Source organism: Misgurnus anguillicaudatus, chromosome 12 (genome assembly GCF_027580225.2).
Source record: "Misgurnus anguillicaudatus chromosome 12, ASM2758022v2, whole genome shotgun sequence".
In the NCBI taxonomy this organism is placed as follows: Eukaryota; Metazoa; Chordata; class Actinopteri; order Cypriniformes; family Cobitidae; genus Misgurnus; species Misgurnus anguillicaudatus.
This window is the reverse complement of record NC_073348.2, coordinates 32,022,036-32,039,839: the sequence shown is the minus strand read 5'-3', so window position 1 is coordinate 32,039,839 and position 17,804 is coordinate 32,022,036. Positions and strand designations below refer to the sequence as shown.

Genomic DNA, 17,804 nt, shown 5'->3' with positions numbered 1-17,804 from the left:
ATATAACGCCCTGCCCTAGCACAACAGCACAGAAAACCATTAACTCTTTCCCCGCCATTGACGAGATATCTTGTCAATTAAGAGAAAACGCTTCCCCGCCAATGACGAGATTTTCCGTCTTTCCGCAATACCGCTATTATCCACCAGGTGGCGCCCTTCCGCAACTTTTTAAAACCGGAAGTATTGCCCTATGACAAGCTGCTGCATGTCCGTGTCTGTTTTAAAGATCGCTCTGAATAGGATCTCTATGAAAAGTCCGTCACAAAAATGAAATTATCTCTGCTTTTTGCTCAAAATGTGGTGTTTTTGCAGAAACCTATCCATATTCAAAAGCTGGTTACAAAAGAACTACTGAAGGTAGGATGAAACGGGGTTTTTTCTTTGAAAGCAGAGGGTCTGTTCTTTCATTTGGTATATTGTATGTTTATATATTTGATAAAGAACATTTTCTGGAAGGCATTAAACTTTTGTGAAAATCATGAAAAACGCTGGCGCTGGCTGGCAACTTTTTTAAAAAACGCTGGCGGTGAAAGAGTTAACATTCATATGCAAGAGGCATTAAATCAGACTAAACATTTTCAGACTTGTGGCAGTGAGGCATTAGGCAATGAGACACTGTTTTGCCTGTTGACATACCACAACACAATAGACAACTAACTTTAATGGTGATCCTAACCCATCAAACAAATATGATTTGTTTATACAACAAAACAAATTTTTTTTGCAAATGTGAAAAAAAGGAAACATAATGTAAGCCAAATTTTTAACCAACCACCTTTTTTTATCGGAGGTTCACACATAATTCGAAAAGTACTGTAAACTGTAAGTCTGCTGAAGAGAGTCTGAACAAAGTGAAGGGAACTCACTTTTTGGATTTGGTGTTTGCACGTGGGCGATACTCATGAGACTCGTCTTCCAACCCGTTCTGCCTCTTATACCAGTCAAACAGTGTCCGCAGGATAGAGGGAAGACAATACTCAGCCAGAGAGCTCATAGTGCTGATGAGCTGTGGAAAAAATAAAAGAAACTGACTGACAGCACACAATAAATGTTATGAAGCTGTGACGACTAGAATTACTAATCACTGGATTATATGTCATTTATATGTGGTTTAAATGTATAATACCTACTATTTTATAACAATAGGATGTGAAAACTTTATCCAGCATGCATTGATAAACTTTTAAAAGATTTGTATTATATGACTTCATAATTGAGGGTTGTCCTGTAAAAAATATGGCGTCCATTACACCAAAGGAAAAACATGTTAGTAAAAAAATAAATAAAGTGGTGTTAGCAATAGTGACCGTCACACTGGTTGAGTATATTGGAGTATAGGATACAGAATTTTCAAGTGTTAAATTTGGAATGACACTGTTTGTAGTACAAATTTCACTTATCGTTTGAATATGACATTTTATATGGTTGACAATCAGGTAATCAAAAACTGCCAGAGTGGGCTTTGGCTAAACCAAACAGTGGTGGGGTGTCTTGGCATAGTACTACCCAACCACCCTCCCACCAAGGTGTCCATGCCTCAGCGCAAACACAGATGCTCGCACTGCTTAAGAATTCAGTACCGAGGGGTAAAGTCAGGCCAACACAGTACCAGTCACAGACATGCTATTCTTAGGGCATGACTAATTATGACAAAAATTAATCTACAAATAGCCATGGGCAAGAAAAGTTGGACTGCAAGTGGGCAGATTAGACTATTTGTTTCTTGTATGAGGTCAAGAAGTGTGGAGTATGCAATGCAACAGCATACAAGTTATAAATGCAATGGAGGACATAGATAAAGTCACATACTCTTACCTGATCAAACTGAGGGTCTTCTCCTCTCTGTAAAGATTTGGTGAGGGGCTTTTCCTGCAGAATGTCAAAGAAAACTTGTCAAAAGAGGCACCACCAATACAGATGGAAAAATATATTTTCTTTTGTTAAGAATGAACTATAATGAAAGCCCTGACAAAGCAATTTCTATTATTTATTTATTTGTTAACTTTTATGTTTATATAAACTATAATATTTCTATGTTTCAGCTACCAATAAGAGGGTAGTTTTAGTTAACACATTTAACAATTTTAATTTTTTAATATTTAAACATCCATTATCAGCAGTTCTATACGTTTTTATGCATTTTCTGAATTGTGTCTGCGTATGATTATCAATGAATAAAAAATGTTACAACAATTAGAATAGATTGGCACACAGCTTTTTTGAAAATCCCAAAGATATCACGTGGATGAGAGGTTGCGCGAAGAAGTGGGCCATGATGTCAAGAGAACAACTTATCTAGTACTGGGTCTAGAGGTCAATGAAGTGATTAACCCCACTAAAACACAGACACACGTACACACTATGGCATGCGCACACTTGCTGTGGAGCGTGTACACCGTAAGATGAAACGACACAGAAGAGCTGGGATACCTCAAACAGGTTGGATATAGACATCTGAGTCCAAAAAGTCATGTGCTTGTTTACTTGTTACTTCTAAAGGTAATCTCTTCACAAATAACTATACAAAAACCTTTTTTTTTGTGTAGTTTAGCCTTATGCAGTTAATGCAGGTTCACAAATACATTGTTTAGCTTTGCTATAAAAATCACAAAAAAACTCAGCTACTGTAAGTGTTTTATTATAATCGGTTTCGGACAAGAACTTTCATCGCAGTGCTTCCTTAAATTAAACAGAGCTACGCATATAATACAAATCAATACATTAAGATTATTTTATTTAGCTATCCAGTTTTCCTAAAACCATTTCACTACACTTAAATCACAGTTTGTTGGTAAAAAAGCATTAAGGCGGGGATATTTAATATTGTTTTTAAAGATTTAATAATGTCTCTTTGGGTCAGCACTCAAAAATGTTAAAATAATTTGAAATATTGAAATATTTATTAAAACATTTCAAACCTAATATATAATAATTCTCTACGAAAAATAACTAGCACTTCAACCTCCAATTCCATTTCTTTTTTACACTAACCTCTTTTACACAATAATTTCGGTAAAATACCATGAATGTACCAGAATGAATTTACCAGTTAATACAAAAATGTGCCATTCCGTATTTTTACCAGTAAGACACAAGTTTTACGTCTTTTTTGACTTCTGGCGTGAACATACGGTGAACAGCGCTATTTTTAGCCTTTCATTGATAAAACTAAGCGGCGAATCTCCGTAGTTTCGTTTTGAAAGCGTGTGAAAGTTGCGGGATCCTATTTCATCAATTGCGCTGAAAATTCAGAGAAAGCTCTTACATACACATGTACAAACCTCTGTGCAGCATGTTTACTTGCTAAACAAGCAGTGGACTCCGACATAATATTAGTTTGCGTCCATATAAACTCATAATTACTCCCGCTCGGGTTTGAATGACAGCAGAGAGACTCGCCCACCGTCTCACAGACCAGCCCCTCACAGTATTCAGCACAGAAGCGGTCGAAAGTGGACAAAAGAGACGGATTAAATACCAGGTGTAAACGTAATGTGTCTCTCTCGTCCACTTGTGATCCGAATGATGAAAACACATCTTAATACCAAGTGTAAACAGCCCCTATATTTGGTCACACTTTATTTTACGGTATCACTGTTAGAATGTAAATATACATTTAATACTAAGTAATAATCATTAACAACATGTACTTACTATAGGGTTGGGGTTAGGATTAGGGTTTGGTTTAGGATTAGTTGCACATAATTATGCATAATTAACTGTTATTACTATAATAATTACATGTAGCATGTGTAACAAAGACACCGTAAAATAAAGTGTTACCCTATATTTTTGTTTACACATAGCGCTTACCGGTAAATTACTGGTAATCTTACAACCTCTCTTACTGGTAAATTGGCAGCACTGATCAGAAAGGTTCAGTTCACATATGACACGTTAACTGCAATTTACCAGTAAAGACTGTATGGGTGAAAGGGACTACTGACTAGCACTGTATGGCCAGTGTAATATCAGTGTAATAGGTCCAATGCAAGCTTTAACGGCTTCCTATTAAGACCATGAACTGCTTGACTGTACATACCAAGTAGACAAAACCCATTTCTGACTACTTAAATACCTCCTCCTGCATAATGGAATTTCAGTGATACACAGAGACCATGCAACCGGAGCTACTGCGGCAAAAGCAGACACAATATCTCATGGCTATTAGTGCAATTTGAAGATATTTGCTGTATAAACATTCGATGCCTGCCAGATAAAGCAATTCCATATCAAACCCAGCTGAGTGATTAGTAACACACTCGGCAGGACTGTTAGATATCTCTCCTCGGTTTTCTAAATGAGTTAGACATCATATTGAACAACACATCCTGTTTTTCCAGACATTTCAAAATACCACAGAACTGCTCAAAAACAAAACTTTACGCCAAACTGTGACTCGCAGGGGCTGTGTCCTAATGCTGCTAAAATAGCGAATGTACATACATTTTAAGATCAGGAAGTCTCTTACCAGTGGTTCTGCCATGATGATGCGTATCTTACGCTCGGACAGGGTGGTAAAGTTGGCGAACAGACTTTTGAGCACATACTCGCCCGGTTTGCTCTCTGGGTCCACGGTAACCGGCATCGTGGCAACAGGACCTTTCCTCTCGCCCGGAGCGCTGCTCACTTGCGGGAGGGGGCGCTTACCTACGGGGGATGCTGGGAACACACAACAAAGTCTTAATATAACAGTTTGATCAATTCTTATGAATCTCTAGTAGACGCATTTAAGTAGATGTCTTAATAGCTGCAAACCTGTGCATGGCTGTACAGGAGATGAATAGTAGCCTATATGTTCTGATAACTGTTATTTCTTTATTGGAAAAAATGCAAATACGGCCATAACAATGTGCTACCTAATTCGCATAACAGCAACTGCACCTAGTTTTCAAATGGTCTAAAGTCATGTCAGTCTTGCAATCTTTGAAAAGTGTACACTAAAAAAACTGGACAATAATTCGGCCACAAGACTAAGCAATGCTGTCAATGCAAATGTCAGCATTGAGGCCTCAGTCCATGTCTTGGAGCTCTGTCATAAGTTCACCCATAGGCCTGAAACAGCTGTTTTTTTTGGCATGACCATGTCATTCTTCCCAAAGGGGGAGGGGGTCAGCCTGCTGGCCGGGGCCAGAGGAGCCCACGTCATGCGGCTGGAAGGGACTTCTAACATGTGCTCTGCTTAGAATAGACCCCTGCAATCTCACAAGTCATAGGCTGCGATCTGAATACAAGACTGTCTGAGTGGAAAAACATATCTTCAGCCAAATTATATGATCCTCACAAAAGAAATGTGGACTATGCAATGGTTATTGTCATTATAAACTTTATGAATCAACAGTTAGAAATGTCAATTAAAGTGGTGGTCATTTAAAACCAACGTGTTGGGAAAACTAAAGTGAAAAGTTTTGTGAAATTAGATTAAGTATCTAAAATTAGAAAAACTGGATGTATAATTCATGTCTGTGGCACAAATGAAGCCATATGCCTAAGGTTACAGGTTTTTTTTATAAATAATTGTGACACTTGGTTTATCACCATCAAGACCCTTTTAGAGATGCAAACTGTTCAGAAATGTTCAGAATGTCAGGCGGATAATTTGCAATCTGACATTCTTCCGGTCATCTAATTCAATGTCAATCCTCAGTACCTGCAGTTTAAATTTCACACCCTGTTAATGGGAGTTCATGACCCTGACAGCAGAGTTTCATTGCTCAGGTCAAGAGCAGAACAATTCGATTGATAAATACAACAGCATGCCAGTGACAAAAGTTACAAAACACGGGTATTAAACAGCTGAAAACCATCAACCCAGCAACCGGAACAAATGCCAGTATCAAATGCATTTCAGTTAAAATTTCAAATTCCTACATATGGTTGGCTTGACAGCCATCTGCAAATAAGATTTACTTCAACGTTATTTATGGACAAACAGAGGACGTCAGCTGACAGCTCCAAAGTTGCTGTCAAGTCAGAACTGCTTGAACGGAACGAGGAGGGAAGCTGCTGGAACGAAATCGTAAAATATTTGACTCTGTAAGCCTTGACCGTATCGTTAGGAATCCGCAGAATGTAACCTCCTTAAAGCAAGCGTAGAGAACATGAACAACACCCACGTGTTTGCAGCCCTTTTGTGAAACCTACCAAGGCCCTTGATGAAGCTGATGACACTAGCCCGACTCCACCGCACGGGAGAAAGCTCCATGGTGCGGCAGCGTAAGTTCCAGTGATCCGAAACAAAACTAGCCCTCTATGACCAACGGAGTTCCATCTTTGCCATCTGTATTCCCGGCCTGTCTTTCTCGGCCTGCTCCATACTGAGCAACCCTATCAAAAGCCACGAACTTGGGATACCGGGGCTTTGCTCTTAGAGTTATGGGAATAGGGGAAACACAGCCTTCCTGTGTTGCTCCTCATAGACTTGTGAGAGGAGCAAGCCCTAACTGAAGAGAAGGTCAGGCTGGAATTTTAGCAAAGTCCAGAGAGAGAGAGAGAGAAAGAGAGAGAGAGAAAGAGAGAGAGAGAAAGAGAGAGAGAGAAAGAGAGAGAGATAGAGGGAGGGTGGGTGCGAGAAAAGGAGGGGTGACATGGAGCTATATTTATCTGAGGACTCACACACACTCTTCAAAACCTCAGCAGTCTAACACACACACATACACACATTTCCAAAGAGTACACTTGTGTATACTACTAAAATTACATTAAAAAACTACATTTGCAACTTTTCAAAAAAACGTATAGTACTTGTGGTTGAAAGACACCAAAAGAAAAGTGCATTTTTTAAACAAAATTTAAATGACATCATCACTGACCCCCAGGCATTATGAGATTGTCACTGCCAGTGATGTCATAATGCTTATTATAAAACGAGCATTATGATATCATAATGACTGCAACTGTGAATTCACTATAAACATTATGATGTAATGATGGATGTCATTATGGTGTCATGAATTCCATAATGACATCATAATGACCAACATAATGAGCATTATGGTGCCATAATGAGTGCCTTTATGATGTCATAATGCTCATTTATGATTATGACAGCATAATAGTAGCATTAAAATATAAAAATAGGTGTGTGCTGAATTGATGGCAGCTAACTGCACTTTATTTATTAGTACACACATGACTCTTTCTCGCAATCATTGGCTAATACAGCCATTCAGTCTGAAAGGACAGACAGAACCCCTGGAAAGCATCTAAAACAATATAGAAAGTAAATGTGAAGGCTAAAAAGAAAGAGAGCATGCAGAATGGATGATCAGAGGAGAAAGAGATTTGAGAGGATTTACTTGAGTGCGTTAGCAGACGGTTATCAGGCCACCTGTTCTCCTTTAGAGAGATCCAGAAGCACATGTTTAAAATACAAAGGGCAAATAAATGGGCGATGGATAGTAACACAGCTCCCACGTACAAGAAAAACACTTTTTTTTCAGCTGACAGCTCCACCTCTGCTGACAATGCAGGTTAGACACACATAGTACAACATACATGCAGAGAAGTGACTTAACACATTTGTATCTACTGAGAGGGGTCATTTGGGACTGTGGTAAGACTTGGTTTAAACAGTTTAGCCAAACGATGTAACATTTTGCACCAAAGTACACAAAATTATATTTGAAATTCGAATTTGAAATTTTGATGAGGGCTGTCACAATGATTAAATAATCGTCTCATCGCGATTGTTTGACCTCATTGCGATGATTTCAGATCACCGCAATGATTGCACATCTCTCTAAAAAACACAAGGGGGAGCTGCAGCGTCTGTATAAACGAGACAGTATCAGATGGCGCTCCTTAACTGACAGTGCAACGTGATACATTGCAAAGCCATTGACATGTGTACTAATTGTACTAATATGACCTTAGTAGGATTGGCTACTATTTAATGCCTGTTCTGGTATAGTCAGTTTATTTTGATTGCACGTTATTTTTTAGACACGTTATTGTGTTTATTTCTTATGAAGAATTCATAAGTAGTTTTTGAAAGATATATTTGTGTGAAAAACAAGCAAATGTCAAAGCAATAAAACAGATAATTAATCGTCATAATCGGCAAAGTCTTAAAACAGCCAATTAATCGTCGTAATCGTAAGAATTTATTGAACAATTAACCGTTAGCCAAATTTCTTAATCGTGACCCTAATTTTGATATTTTATAATATATTATTTATGAAATTTAGCCCTTACATAATCACAACATTAAATCTTTCAGGTACATAAAGTTCTCTTCCCTGCCACATAAACAATAACCCCCTAAAGACTCCATATTCTACCTAAACTCTGTAAATATGAATGATCTGATGCTTTCTAATCTTAAACATCTGGGATGTAATGTCACTGGCATTATTATCATCTCAATATACATAATTTGATATACAGAATAACCTTGAAATTGTGCACACTCACTCACACTGACATGGTCAATCATTGGCCTGGGCTGCACGTGATAAAAAACAATAGCACAAATCATCCTGGTCACGTCACAAACCTCTTCTGTCTGCAGTCATTACATAATTCGACCTTTCTAGCCAAAGACTAATAAATCAGAAATCTGCACCGGTAATGATTAATTTACCTACAACATCCTTGTAACTATGTATAAGCCTCTTAAGCTTCTATTAGAACGTATATCACAAGAGCAGATATGTTATAATGTTGGACTTGAAGATCCAACGTAAAGTAAAACAAAGTCATATTTAAAAAAAATCAAAGTTCAATCAGGCTAAAATGAAGGAGTGATGTACAAAGCAAAGTGTACATGACAATAAAAGCACCTTTGGTAGCTCATTAATAACTAAACAAGTCAGAACACCACGTCCTGCAAAGACCTCAGTGAACATATGCAGCTGTAGCTTGCGTGGATGTGTGTTGAGTCTGTACTCACTGCTGCCCCAGGATTTGAGCAAAGATTTGATGCTGATTTCAAAAAAGCCTGAGTCCTGCTGGCTGGCCATGGCTGTGCAGGCTCGGTCGCCGTGGCGACGCAGGGATGGAGGATAAAAAGAGTCCAGTCAGAGAGGCCGTTGAAGAGCGTCATTCGCTGCAGACCTCTTTCGCTACGTGTCCTGTGTCAGCTCTGAGCACCAACTGCTACGTCTCTCTCTTTCTGTCTTACTTGCTCTTCTGCCCCCCTTCCTCCCTTAATAACACTCTCTGTTTCTCTCTCATCATCCTCTCTCTCATCCGCTCTGCATTAAGAGGATTGGCTCGCAAAGAATGAAAGAGAGAGAGCTGCTGTTTGTGTTGCCCTGTCTCCCTGAGAAGGACATCAAGAATACAGGAGAGGGAGGAGTTTGTTTGTTTACCGCAGTACTGCCTGACCAGGTCAGTACAGAACCACTGTACCATGATGTTCTTGTTTGCCACAATTATATATGACTGATGATAACCGAAGGTCTAATTTACTCATTGATGTAAATGCAATTATAGTTAAAACAGATTCTGAGTGATAAACGGTGTTGACTACTCTCACTGTCCTATGCCATGATGTCCTTGTGGTGCCCTCTACACATTACACAACATTTAACTACATAAACATACAACACCCTCGTACAACATCCTGATAAAAGCATGACAGCCTGAAATGCTGTATGAACATGACAGCATTGTCTGGATTTTCAATGTAATGTCAACAATGATTTTGCAAAAACGCCTTCTTTGCAGTGTCAGTATCTGAACAGGGATTTAAGGGAACATGTTGAGAGATTGGGACAAAGAATTAAACAGCAGCCTGTCACTCACACAGACCATGTGATCTCATGTGTGTGTGTTTACCGATGGATGATGATTGAGCATTTAAGAATGAGATTACATCATCACACCATCTACTGGCTGATATACCACACTGCAGTGGTACAAAAAGTATTCTGCAGGTGCTAAAACCAAAAATCGATCAAATAATTCAGTGCTAAACATCCAATTTGACTCATGTAAAAAGATTACACTACAACATCACTGTCTTGTCATGTTCATGAAAAACAGACACTCTGGGCTTGTTTTAAATTCCCATGATGGTGATGTCACCACTGGGTAAAAGCTGTAAACAGAGGACAAGTGAAAGCTATGCTTTGAAAAAAGAATCAAATCATAACCAGTCCATATTATGTGACAATCTGATATATTCTTATCGTTTCTTCTTGTTAAAGGAACAGTATGTAGGATTGGGGCCAAAACTGGTATTGAAATCACAAAACTTGTGGCTAAAGCTGGTACTGCAATCGCACAATTGGTGGCCAATACACAAAATGACAACAAAAACATCAGTTGAGGGCTGCAACTCAACTTTTTAAATGACAATATCCTGGCCAGACCACTGTTGTCAGTGATATAAGTATTTGAAATGAAAATGATTTCTTAATGTCTAGTGACATATCAGGGCCATTTTATGATTAATTGATATAAATTTCTTACATACTAATCCTTTAAATAGAAACAAAACAAAATAAAAACAGGGAGCAGACTTATTCAAGACCCACCAGAACCTGTAAGGCTGGTCTGAACATTTCCTCCTATTCTGTGCTGCAACGGCAAAACTTGTGTATAATAGATGTGCATATTCACTAAGCAGAACAAATGTGTTTACAAGGACGTGGCAAGAAACTAATTCGGTTAAGGGTTAAAATAAAGGTGATGAAACAAGGTAAAACAAGGAAACATCTCTGAAAAAGAGTCTGGGCGCATATAGTAAACTTAGTAAAAGAAAGAAAATACACATAAGCAAGCAGAATTACAATTTTATAATATTATTTTAATTAAAAATAACAGCCTCATTCAAAGCATTCTGAAAACCAAAATCTGAAGGAAAAAAACAGAAAAAAGTTGATGAGGATTTTTGGTTTCCAGAATGCTTTGCATGAGGCTTTTATTCTATAGTTTTATTAGGTAAAGACAACGACCTTTTAATGTTTAATGTTCATTTATTTTTGAACAAACTGTTGCCAGTAAATAACAAATTTAAATCTACAGTAAGTTACTGGCAAACAGCTGCAGAAACAGCAAAATTTTTTACATTGCTAAGGATTATCACAAGATATATAAATACATTCTTTTATTACATCAATGTGATTAGTAACTTTCAGTTCAGTAACCTTATTTTAGTAACACTGTGGCAATAGAACAAACAGAATGTATTGCGTTCAACGCTGATATACATCAGTAAAGGAATGTGATGCGTATCGCTAAGATGTCCAATCATAGCATACAGAACGCATGAGTTGTGAAAGGATAAAAGTCAATCGTTTCCATGTGAAGGCAGTTGGATGTAATTTTCTTAACTGTGGTTGGTAAGTTACCAAACGTGTTTTCCTCTCCACACTTTATCTTTCCAGAAATTCTTGTTTTTTTCCCTTTGTCTATTCTCTTTTGACCCATCTACTGAATATAAATATGTAAATATGAAGATGTTCAAAGACACAGGCATAACAAATATGATGTTAAGTTTTTCCATGTAATTCTCCTAGACTAGTCTTGATGATATTCTGGTCGTTAGATAAATCACAACCATTTACAATGTGAATAAATCAGGGTCTGTCATTGGCTAACATATGCAGAGAAACAGTGGAAGATAGGGGGGAAAAAATGGGCCTTAATGTCACATTACAATAATTGAAAAGAAAATTGATGCAGCAATGTTAAAAAAAAAGATATCATAACTACCATTCTTGCGCAATTAATTTCCTTATAAATAGCCATATTAATTTATGTATATAAAATATATGTAACAGTATTAATCTACCTACCTACCTACCTACCTACCTATCTATCGTAAAAAATAAAAACAATGTCAATTGCAGTACATCTACATGTCAACATTTTACCAGTCATTGTGTGCTAAAGCTTGCGGTTCCTCCTTCAAATAAACAGTAAGTAACACGTCTCCTCAAAAAGCTTAATACTAATCACTTAATAATTCAATACTTGTGTGTTTAAACCCTTTAAAAGCATTAGTAATAGTGCCTTAGTAAGCACCTCTGAGTTGTTTGCACAAATGCTCAAATGACAGTTTTGGCACTGGATGGTACAGATTGTTGTATTTTACAACGTGACTGATGGAGCATGTAATTAGTGCAGTGTATGGTAGCACTCACTGTAAGAAAGCTGGCCCAGGATCAGTCACATCCAAAAAAAATGTGAAACAGAGAAGAACTGTTTTTTTCTGGGAGACGCGTCAACAAAAAATGTACGATTACAAATAAAATTGATAGATTATCCAACTCACCAGAGAAAATAATAAGGGAGAGATGAAATATTGTTGTGTACATTGCTTATGACTTTAATTGCTTATTGAATGAGATGAATATGCATAGGACAGATGTGGCTTGCCTACTAATCAGAGAGGGTCATAAAAACGCCTCACACAAAGCTTGATTAAAAAATGGCAGCATTTATAAACAGGAAGTTATCATTTAAAATGAATGATTTCTTTGCTCTAAAGTCAGCACAAGTACTGTGTTTGCAGTGGTTCGAGATGAGGACCGTCTCGGTCTCTGAGGTTTTTACTGCTACCAGGGAGTCTTCCCAGCTGACACACTGAGCTATCCCAGCTGCCCTGGGCCCATCTCCACGGCAGCCGGGGTCACACCCATCACTTCCACCGCATAGAAACGCTCTCATGGTTTAATCTGGTGAGCTGCTTCCGAGATATCATTTAAAGGGATAGGTCACACAAAAATAAATGTAAGATGTATCATTTACTCACGCATATGTTATTTCATATGTTTATTGTTGCATTAACACAAAAGGAGTCATCTTTTTTTTCTAAACAATAAAAGTGAATGGTGACCATGGCCATCCCTAACAACTTCTGTGTTCTGTTGATAAAGAATCAGGGTGGGGAGCAAGCAGTAAATAACAACAGGATGTTTGTGTGAACTATTTCTAATAATGATACAAAAGCAATTAGGCGTGACATTTAATTACTAATCCAAACAAAGAAAGGAGTTATGAAAACCTGTATATAGCTTGTCCATGCCTGCAGGTTCAAAGTAAAAATTTAAGCATTCCTGCTTAAAATAAAAGTTTTGCTGCTAATGAAGGGTGAGGTGTATGTTTTAGCACACTACCCAAATTATGTATCTCTGTAGTTATTCCTAAAAACGAATCGTGACCAGGTTTCATTCTCTGCTTGATGCTTTATGCTGGTCACGCTCGGATAATCTTCATAAGAAATTCCCAGTATTCCGAGCATTCCGGGCATGAGGAGGCCTCTGCCAGCTGTAAGACTCTGGCACAGGGATCACTAACTTATAACCATGCAGAAACTGATATTGTGTTCACATGATACTAGTTGTATGCCAGTGGCGACTGCTATACAGGCTTCCAGAACCCACAATTTATTTGGGATGGTTCCATAAAGTCAACGATGGGTCATGATGCTAAAATTAAATAAAGAAAACCAAGAGAGATCTTTTTAAATGTTAAAGGAACACTTCAGCCAACAACAAATATTCAGCTCACGTTATCAAACCACTATGACTAGGACCACAAAAGACAGGATTTTATAGAATATACTGTTTTTTGATAGAATTAACCCTTTAAACCTTGACAAATTCAATGTTATAATGTAATATTTTTGCTATAAACAAAATTTACAACTAAGCCATTATTCAAATCTAACTTGATAACAAAGATCCCCTTTTGGGCTGAGCTGGTTTCTCCTTTGATAAACTAACCATCAGTGAGGCTTTTGTGAGTCTCTAAGACACCTGTTTAGTAAAGCTCTGAATAAACAATCACTAAAAGGCACACATGCTCTAGCTCAGCAAAACACCCAACACCCTATTCCCACTAGGGTTTTTTAAGGTAACGGCGAGGGCAATATATTACCAGATAAAACACAAGACACCTCAACCATATCTCACACCAAAAACAACTACATTTTATTATCTGATACCCATCTCATCCAATCCACTTTGCTCTTTCTTTTCTATCCCCCAAACCTTTCTCCACACACAGTTATTATTATTTAGTTTTTCTTTGGCTTTCCCTTTCCATAGCTGCCTACAACAACTTGCATGATTTTCCGTAAAGCTCCGTAAGACAATATCTATTGTGAAAATCGCAATATAAATAAACATGACTTTGGCGTCGCATATGGAACTTCCAACCGTGGTTCTGGAAGATTTAAGAGGCCGGTTTTACTAAGGTCTAATTAAAACCCCAAACGATCTCTTTCCTGATGCTGATGCTATCTCCATCATCCACCCTTCCCCCTATTCGGATGAGTGACTCGGCACGAGTTTTGTCTCAACGAAAGCCCCTTTATGTTGGTAACTGTGTGGTGGATCTAATGTGGTTATGGTCCTATCCTTGTCCACCCATGAATCTAACTACAGATCAAACTTTACTAACCTAGTTGTTTTAGATTTGATCCAATCAACCATATCCAAAACCAAATCACTTAAAAACGGTGCGAAAGTACCAAAACCAGTGAGTTTCAATGAAACCCCCCCACACCCAGTTAATGATCTCTACCTTAAGGCTATCTGATTTATTTTAAGCACAATCACAACACAATGACATCACTGTGTTGTGTCAGTTTCACACGATGAGCTGTGAAAGGCTGCCACCTGACTGACTGCTCACAACAAATAGGTTAAAAAATTCCTGAAACATGAGCCCCCTGTGTTATGTGTAAGGTAAGGATGGGTGTTTACCTCCTGCCAGGACATTAAAGACGAATTACATTAAATCACACATTTCCAAAGATGACTCAAATGTCTACCACATCACAAAAAGGCAGCTATGTGTCTGACTACCAAATCACAGTACAGTACCTTCTTTGATGATGGCAATGGTGGGTCTTTTTCTTGGTTGGATCTTTCTAAATTTCCCTTTAAAGTCTGCTGGAGTGAACATATCCATGGAAAGACCAGCCATCTGGACCAAAACAATCCCATCCTGGCTCTGAGCTTCATAAGGGTATGGTTTAACATCCACCACGTCTCCAGCGCTACCGCCATCCTCCACGGACATATCCGACACACAGCCCACAAAGAGAGGGACCGCTTTCACCTGCTATGGATCAGCATGGATATAGACCTGATGGCACACGGCTCCTCCTCTAATCTCAATTATTTTATTTTTTCTCCCTCTTCCCTCTGTATCAGGTAAATGAGAGCTATAAAAGTTGAAAAGTGTTAAGAGCAACTCTGTTTTACTCAAAGAAAGATGTGTGCTAATGCTCTCTGCCTGCTCTCACAGGTCTAGGCTGTTTAGCCAGTTAGAGTAACACGCCTCACTAGGGCAGGTGTTAGATTACTTAAGACGGACACGCCTCTTTTGAGAGTGAGCGAGAGACAATCAGTTGGTGCGAGAGAGAGAGAGAGAGAGAGGGTGGAGATTTTGGATGTAGAGGAGGAGATATATGAAGTAAAGAGGGCGGCTGTGTTTATTTTATAGAGAATCAGATTGAGTGTGGAGGATGCTTTGGCATTTTTGGGAAAAGGAAACAGCCTGTTAAAATTTACCTGATTTTGGTTTGTATTAACTAGCTTGTTTAGGACAGACCCCTGCTGCTGTGTGTCTGCAAGGCAAGCGGTTGCCAAGGCACTGTATTCCCCTAAAGTCTGATTCCTGAGTACTACGTGCAAAACACGCATTTTGTATACAGTACATTATGTATAAATTAGCAGCGGAATAAACTTCCACTACTCTTTTCTTAAAACTGTATTGCTGGTTGGTGGAAATGTTTTGATTTTAGGGTGTCCTTGGGCGAGGGTGTTTATTTGGACCACCTTTTAATAACATTAAGCTCACAAACAGCCACGTTGTTCACTGACCTACAGGCACTGACGGTTTGTAGGCGCAACCTTTTCAAAGGACAGCATGGAAACACTACCTTATTCTCCTAGTCACTCACTTCTCAATGATTGGCCCTGGCAGACGGCCCTTTTGAACCGATGAAAAGAGAAAGGAAAGAGTCCGGCCGCTCCCTCGAGAGAAGACAAAACTTGCCTTTTCTTCAATAAACAACTTTTTGATTCAGGTCCAAAGGGGGGCAACGTCTCTTCCCAGGAGCCTTCTCAAAACTGAGGGCTTCTCATGCCCTACACCGCCTAAACAAATACTGTGCTTTTCCGGTAAATAAACAAACACTGTGTCTGACTGCATGAATACACGTGTTAATTAAAGCTGTGGCTCATGATAATTTTCAAGTCTAGACTCAAATACAAACTGGATGTTTTCTATGACTTACATGGTCAGAACTAATTATGTAATATCGCACATACAGATTTAAACAACTCACTAGGGCTGTGCAAAAATACAGATTCAGCTAACTATTGTGATACATTTTCCCATATAGTGTATCGATATTTCGATCTCTACTATTGGTATTTTTAAAAACCATCAAATCCCTCTGTGTGTGTCAAACAACCTCCCCTACCGCTGCTGTACTTGTCGCTGTCCAGTTGTCTGTCATATACGGCCATTTGGCCAATGTCTCAGAAAACGGCAGAATTTTTTTTAAATTCAGCTTTTTTTTATCATTTTTATTAAAAAAAGAAAAAGTATTGCAATACGCAATGTATTGTATCGTATTGTGATACATTGCTACATGTATCGTGATATGTATCGTATCATGAGGCCCTTGCCAATACCCAGCCCTACAACTTACCTGAAAAAATGATTTTTTTTTGAGCAGTTAAACTTTTTATTTTTGCCATATTTAGGATACAGAATATTTGGACACAGAGGTGGGCTCTTCTAGCAGTGGTGATTAAGCAACCATCTAGCAACACCCACCCAAGCATTAGCATAGTAATGTTGGTCTGGCAACCACCCTTAACAACGCCCTTGTATTGTGGTGCCGCATGTTGCGTGAGCAATATACATTTCATATTTAACCCAGTCAGACAGCATTAATGGCATTTTAGGAACTATAATCTGCGCTAACTGAACACATACAAGCATGCATGTAAAATACATGTTGACACTGACAGATATACAAAAGACCGAAGTCGAATTGTCTCCCTCTTTTGTATTGTCATAAAGGTTGAAAAGCCAAAACAGAATGCACACAAACATGTGGCCTGAACACACCCAAACACAGTTCACAGATAAACAATGACGATTTCCCTCATTTACAAACCATGTCAATCTAACTGAAAACACAGGCACGCAAACTGATGTAAACGTACCATTGCACACTTACTTTCAATAACATACAGATGCTGCTAGAAGCATGCAAATATGATACTCACTATGCAACCCTCCAAAAATGTGTCAATTTAATGTAACACAGATAAAAATACAATGAACACTGCAAATACGGACAACCCAACCTAAAAATAGCATATCTAATTGGTGCGCCCTAATTACTGCAGATCCAGAACTCCAGAGGGATAATGTTCATGCATTCACCAACAATCTTTAGATATCAAATTCCTCAGATGGCAGTTAGGACGAGTCTGCCAGGAGAGGGCTGCCAATAGGCCAAACACTGCAAACCAGCATCGTGTGCCCATATTTACAAACCTTTCATTTTATTGAAACGTCCAGAGCCACCATGTTTTGCGATGTCTGTTGGCACTTAATCTCAAAGGCACTTTGAAAAGCGCATCTATTGATTTGGACTCTCTCAGTAACAATTTATACAATATCTTATGCATTAGGAGTCTCATGTTTCAAAACCTCTTTAGCTATAGTGCCACTAAAGCAAAGCAAATTGGAACTGTATTTTATAAATTGTGGCTCAGTGAAAGACAAGAGAGGGTCAGTCATTTTTCATACTGTAGTTTAGGTTTAACTGTGATGTATGCGTGTAAAGGATGTATTCTGAATATTGAATAAAGAAG

At 38.4% G+C, this 17,804-nt stretch overlaps 1 protein-coding gene across 11 annotated transcripts in view; it reads right to left on the bottom strand.

The window, feature by feature from the left end:
• fryb (furry homolog b (Drosophila)) overlaps nucleotides 1-17,804 on the bottom strand; it is a 63,199-nt gene that overhangs the window by 42,809 nt on the left and 2,586 nt on the right. For 3 of the 11 annotated variants that reach the window (XM_055208123.2, XM_055208126.2, XM_055208124.2), the window contains exons 1-4: nucleotides 14,784-15,180; nucleotides 4,472-4,662; nucleotides 1,816-1,869; nucleotides 867-1,006 (exon numbers count right to left, since the gene is read on the bottom strand). In XM_055208123.2, coding sequence (XP_055064098.2) covers nucleotides 867-1,006; nucleotides 1,816-1,869; nucleotides 4,472-4,662; nucleotides 14,784-14,982 — 584 coding nt within the window. In that variant the 5' untranslated portion in view covers nucleotides 14,983-15,180. Of the gene's footprint in view, nucleotides 1-866; nucleotides 1,007-1,815; nucleotides 1,870-4,471; nucleotides 4,663-6,144; nucleotides 6,439-8,893; nucleotides 9,197-14,783; nucleotides 15,181-17,804 lie in introns of those variants that run through there. The other 8 variants (XM_055208125.2, XM_055208127.2, XM_055208128.2 and 5 more) reach the window with 4 other exon arrangements.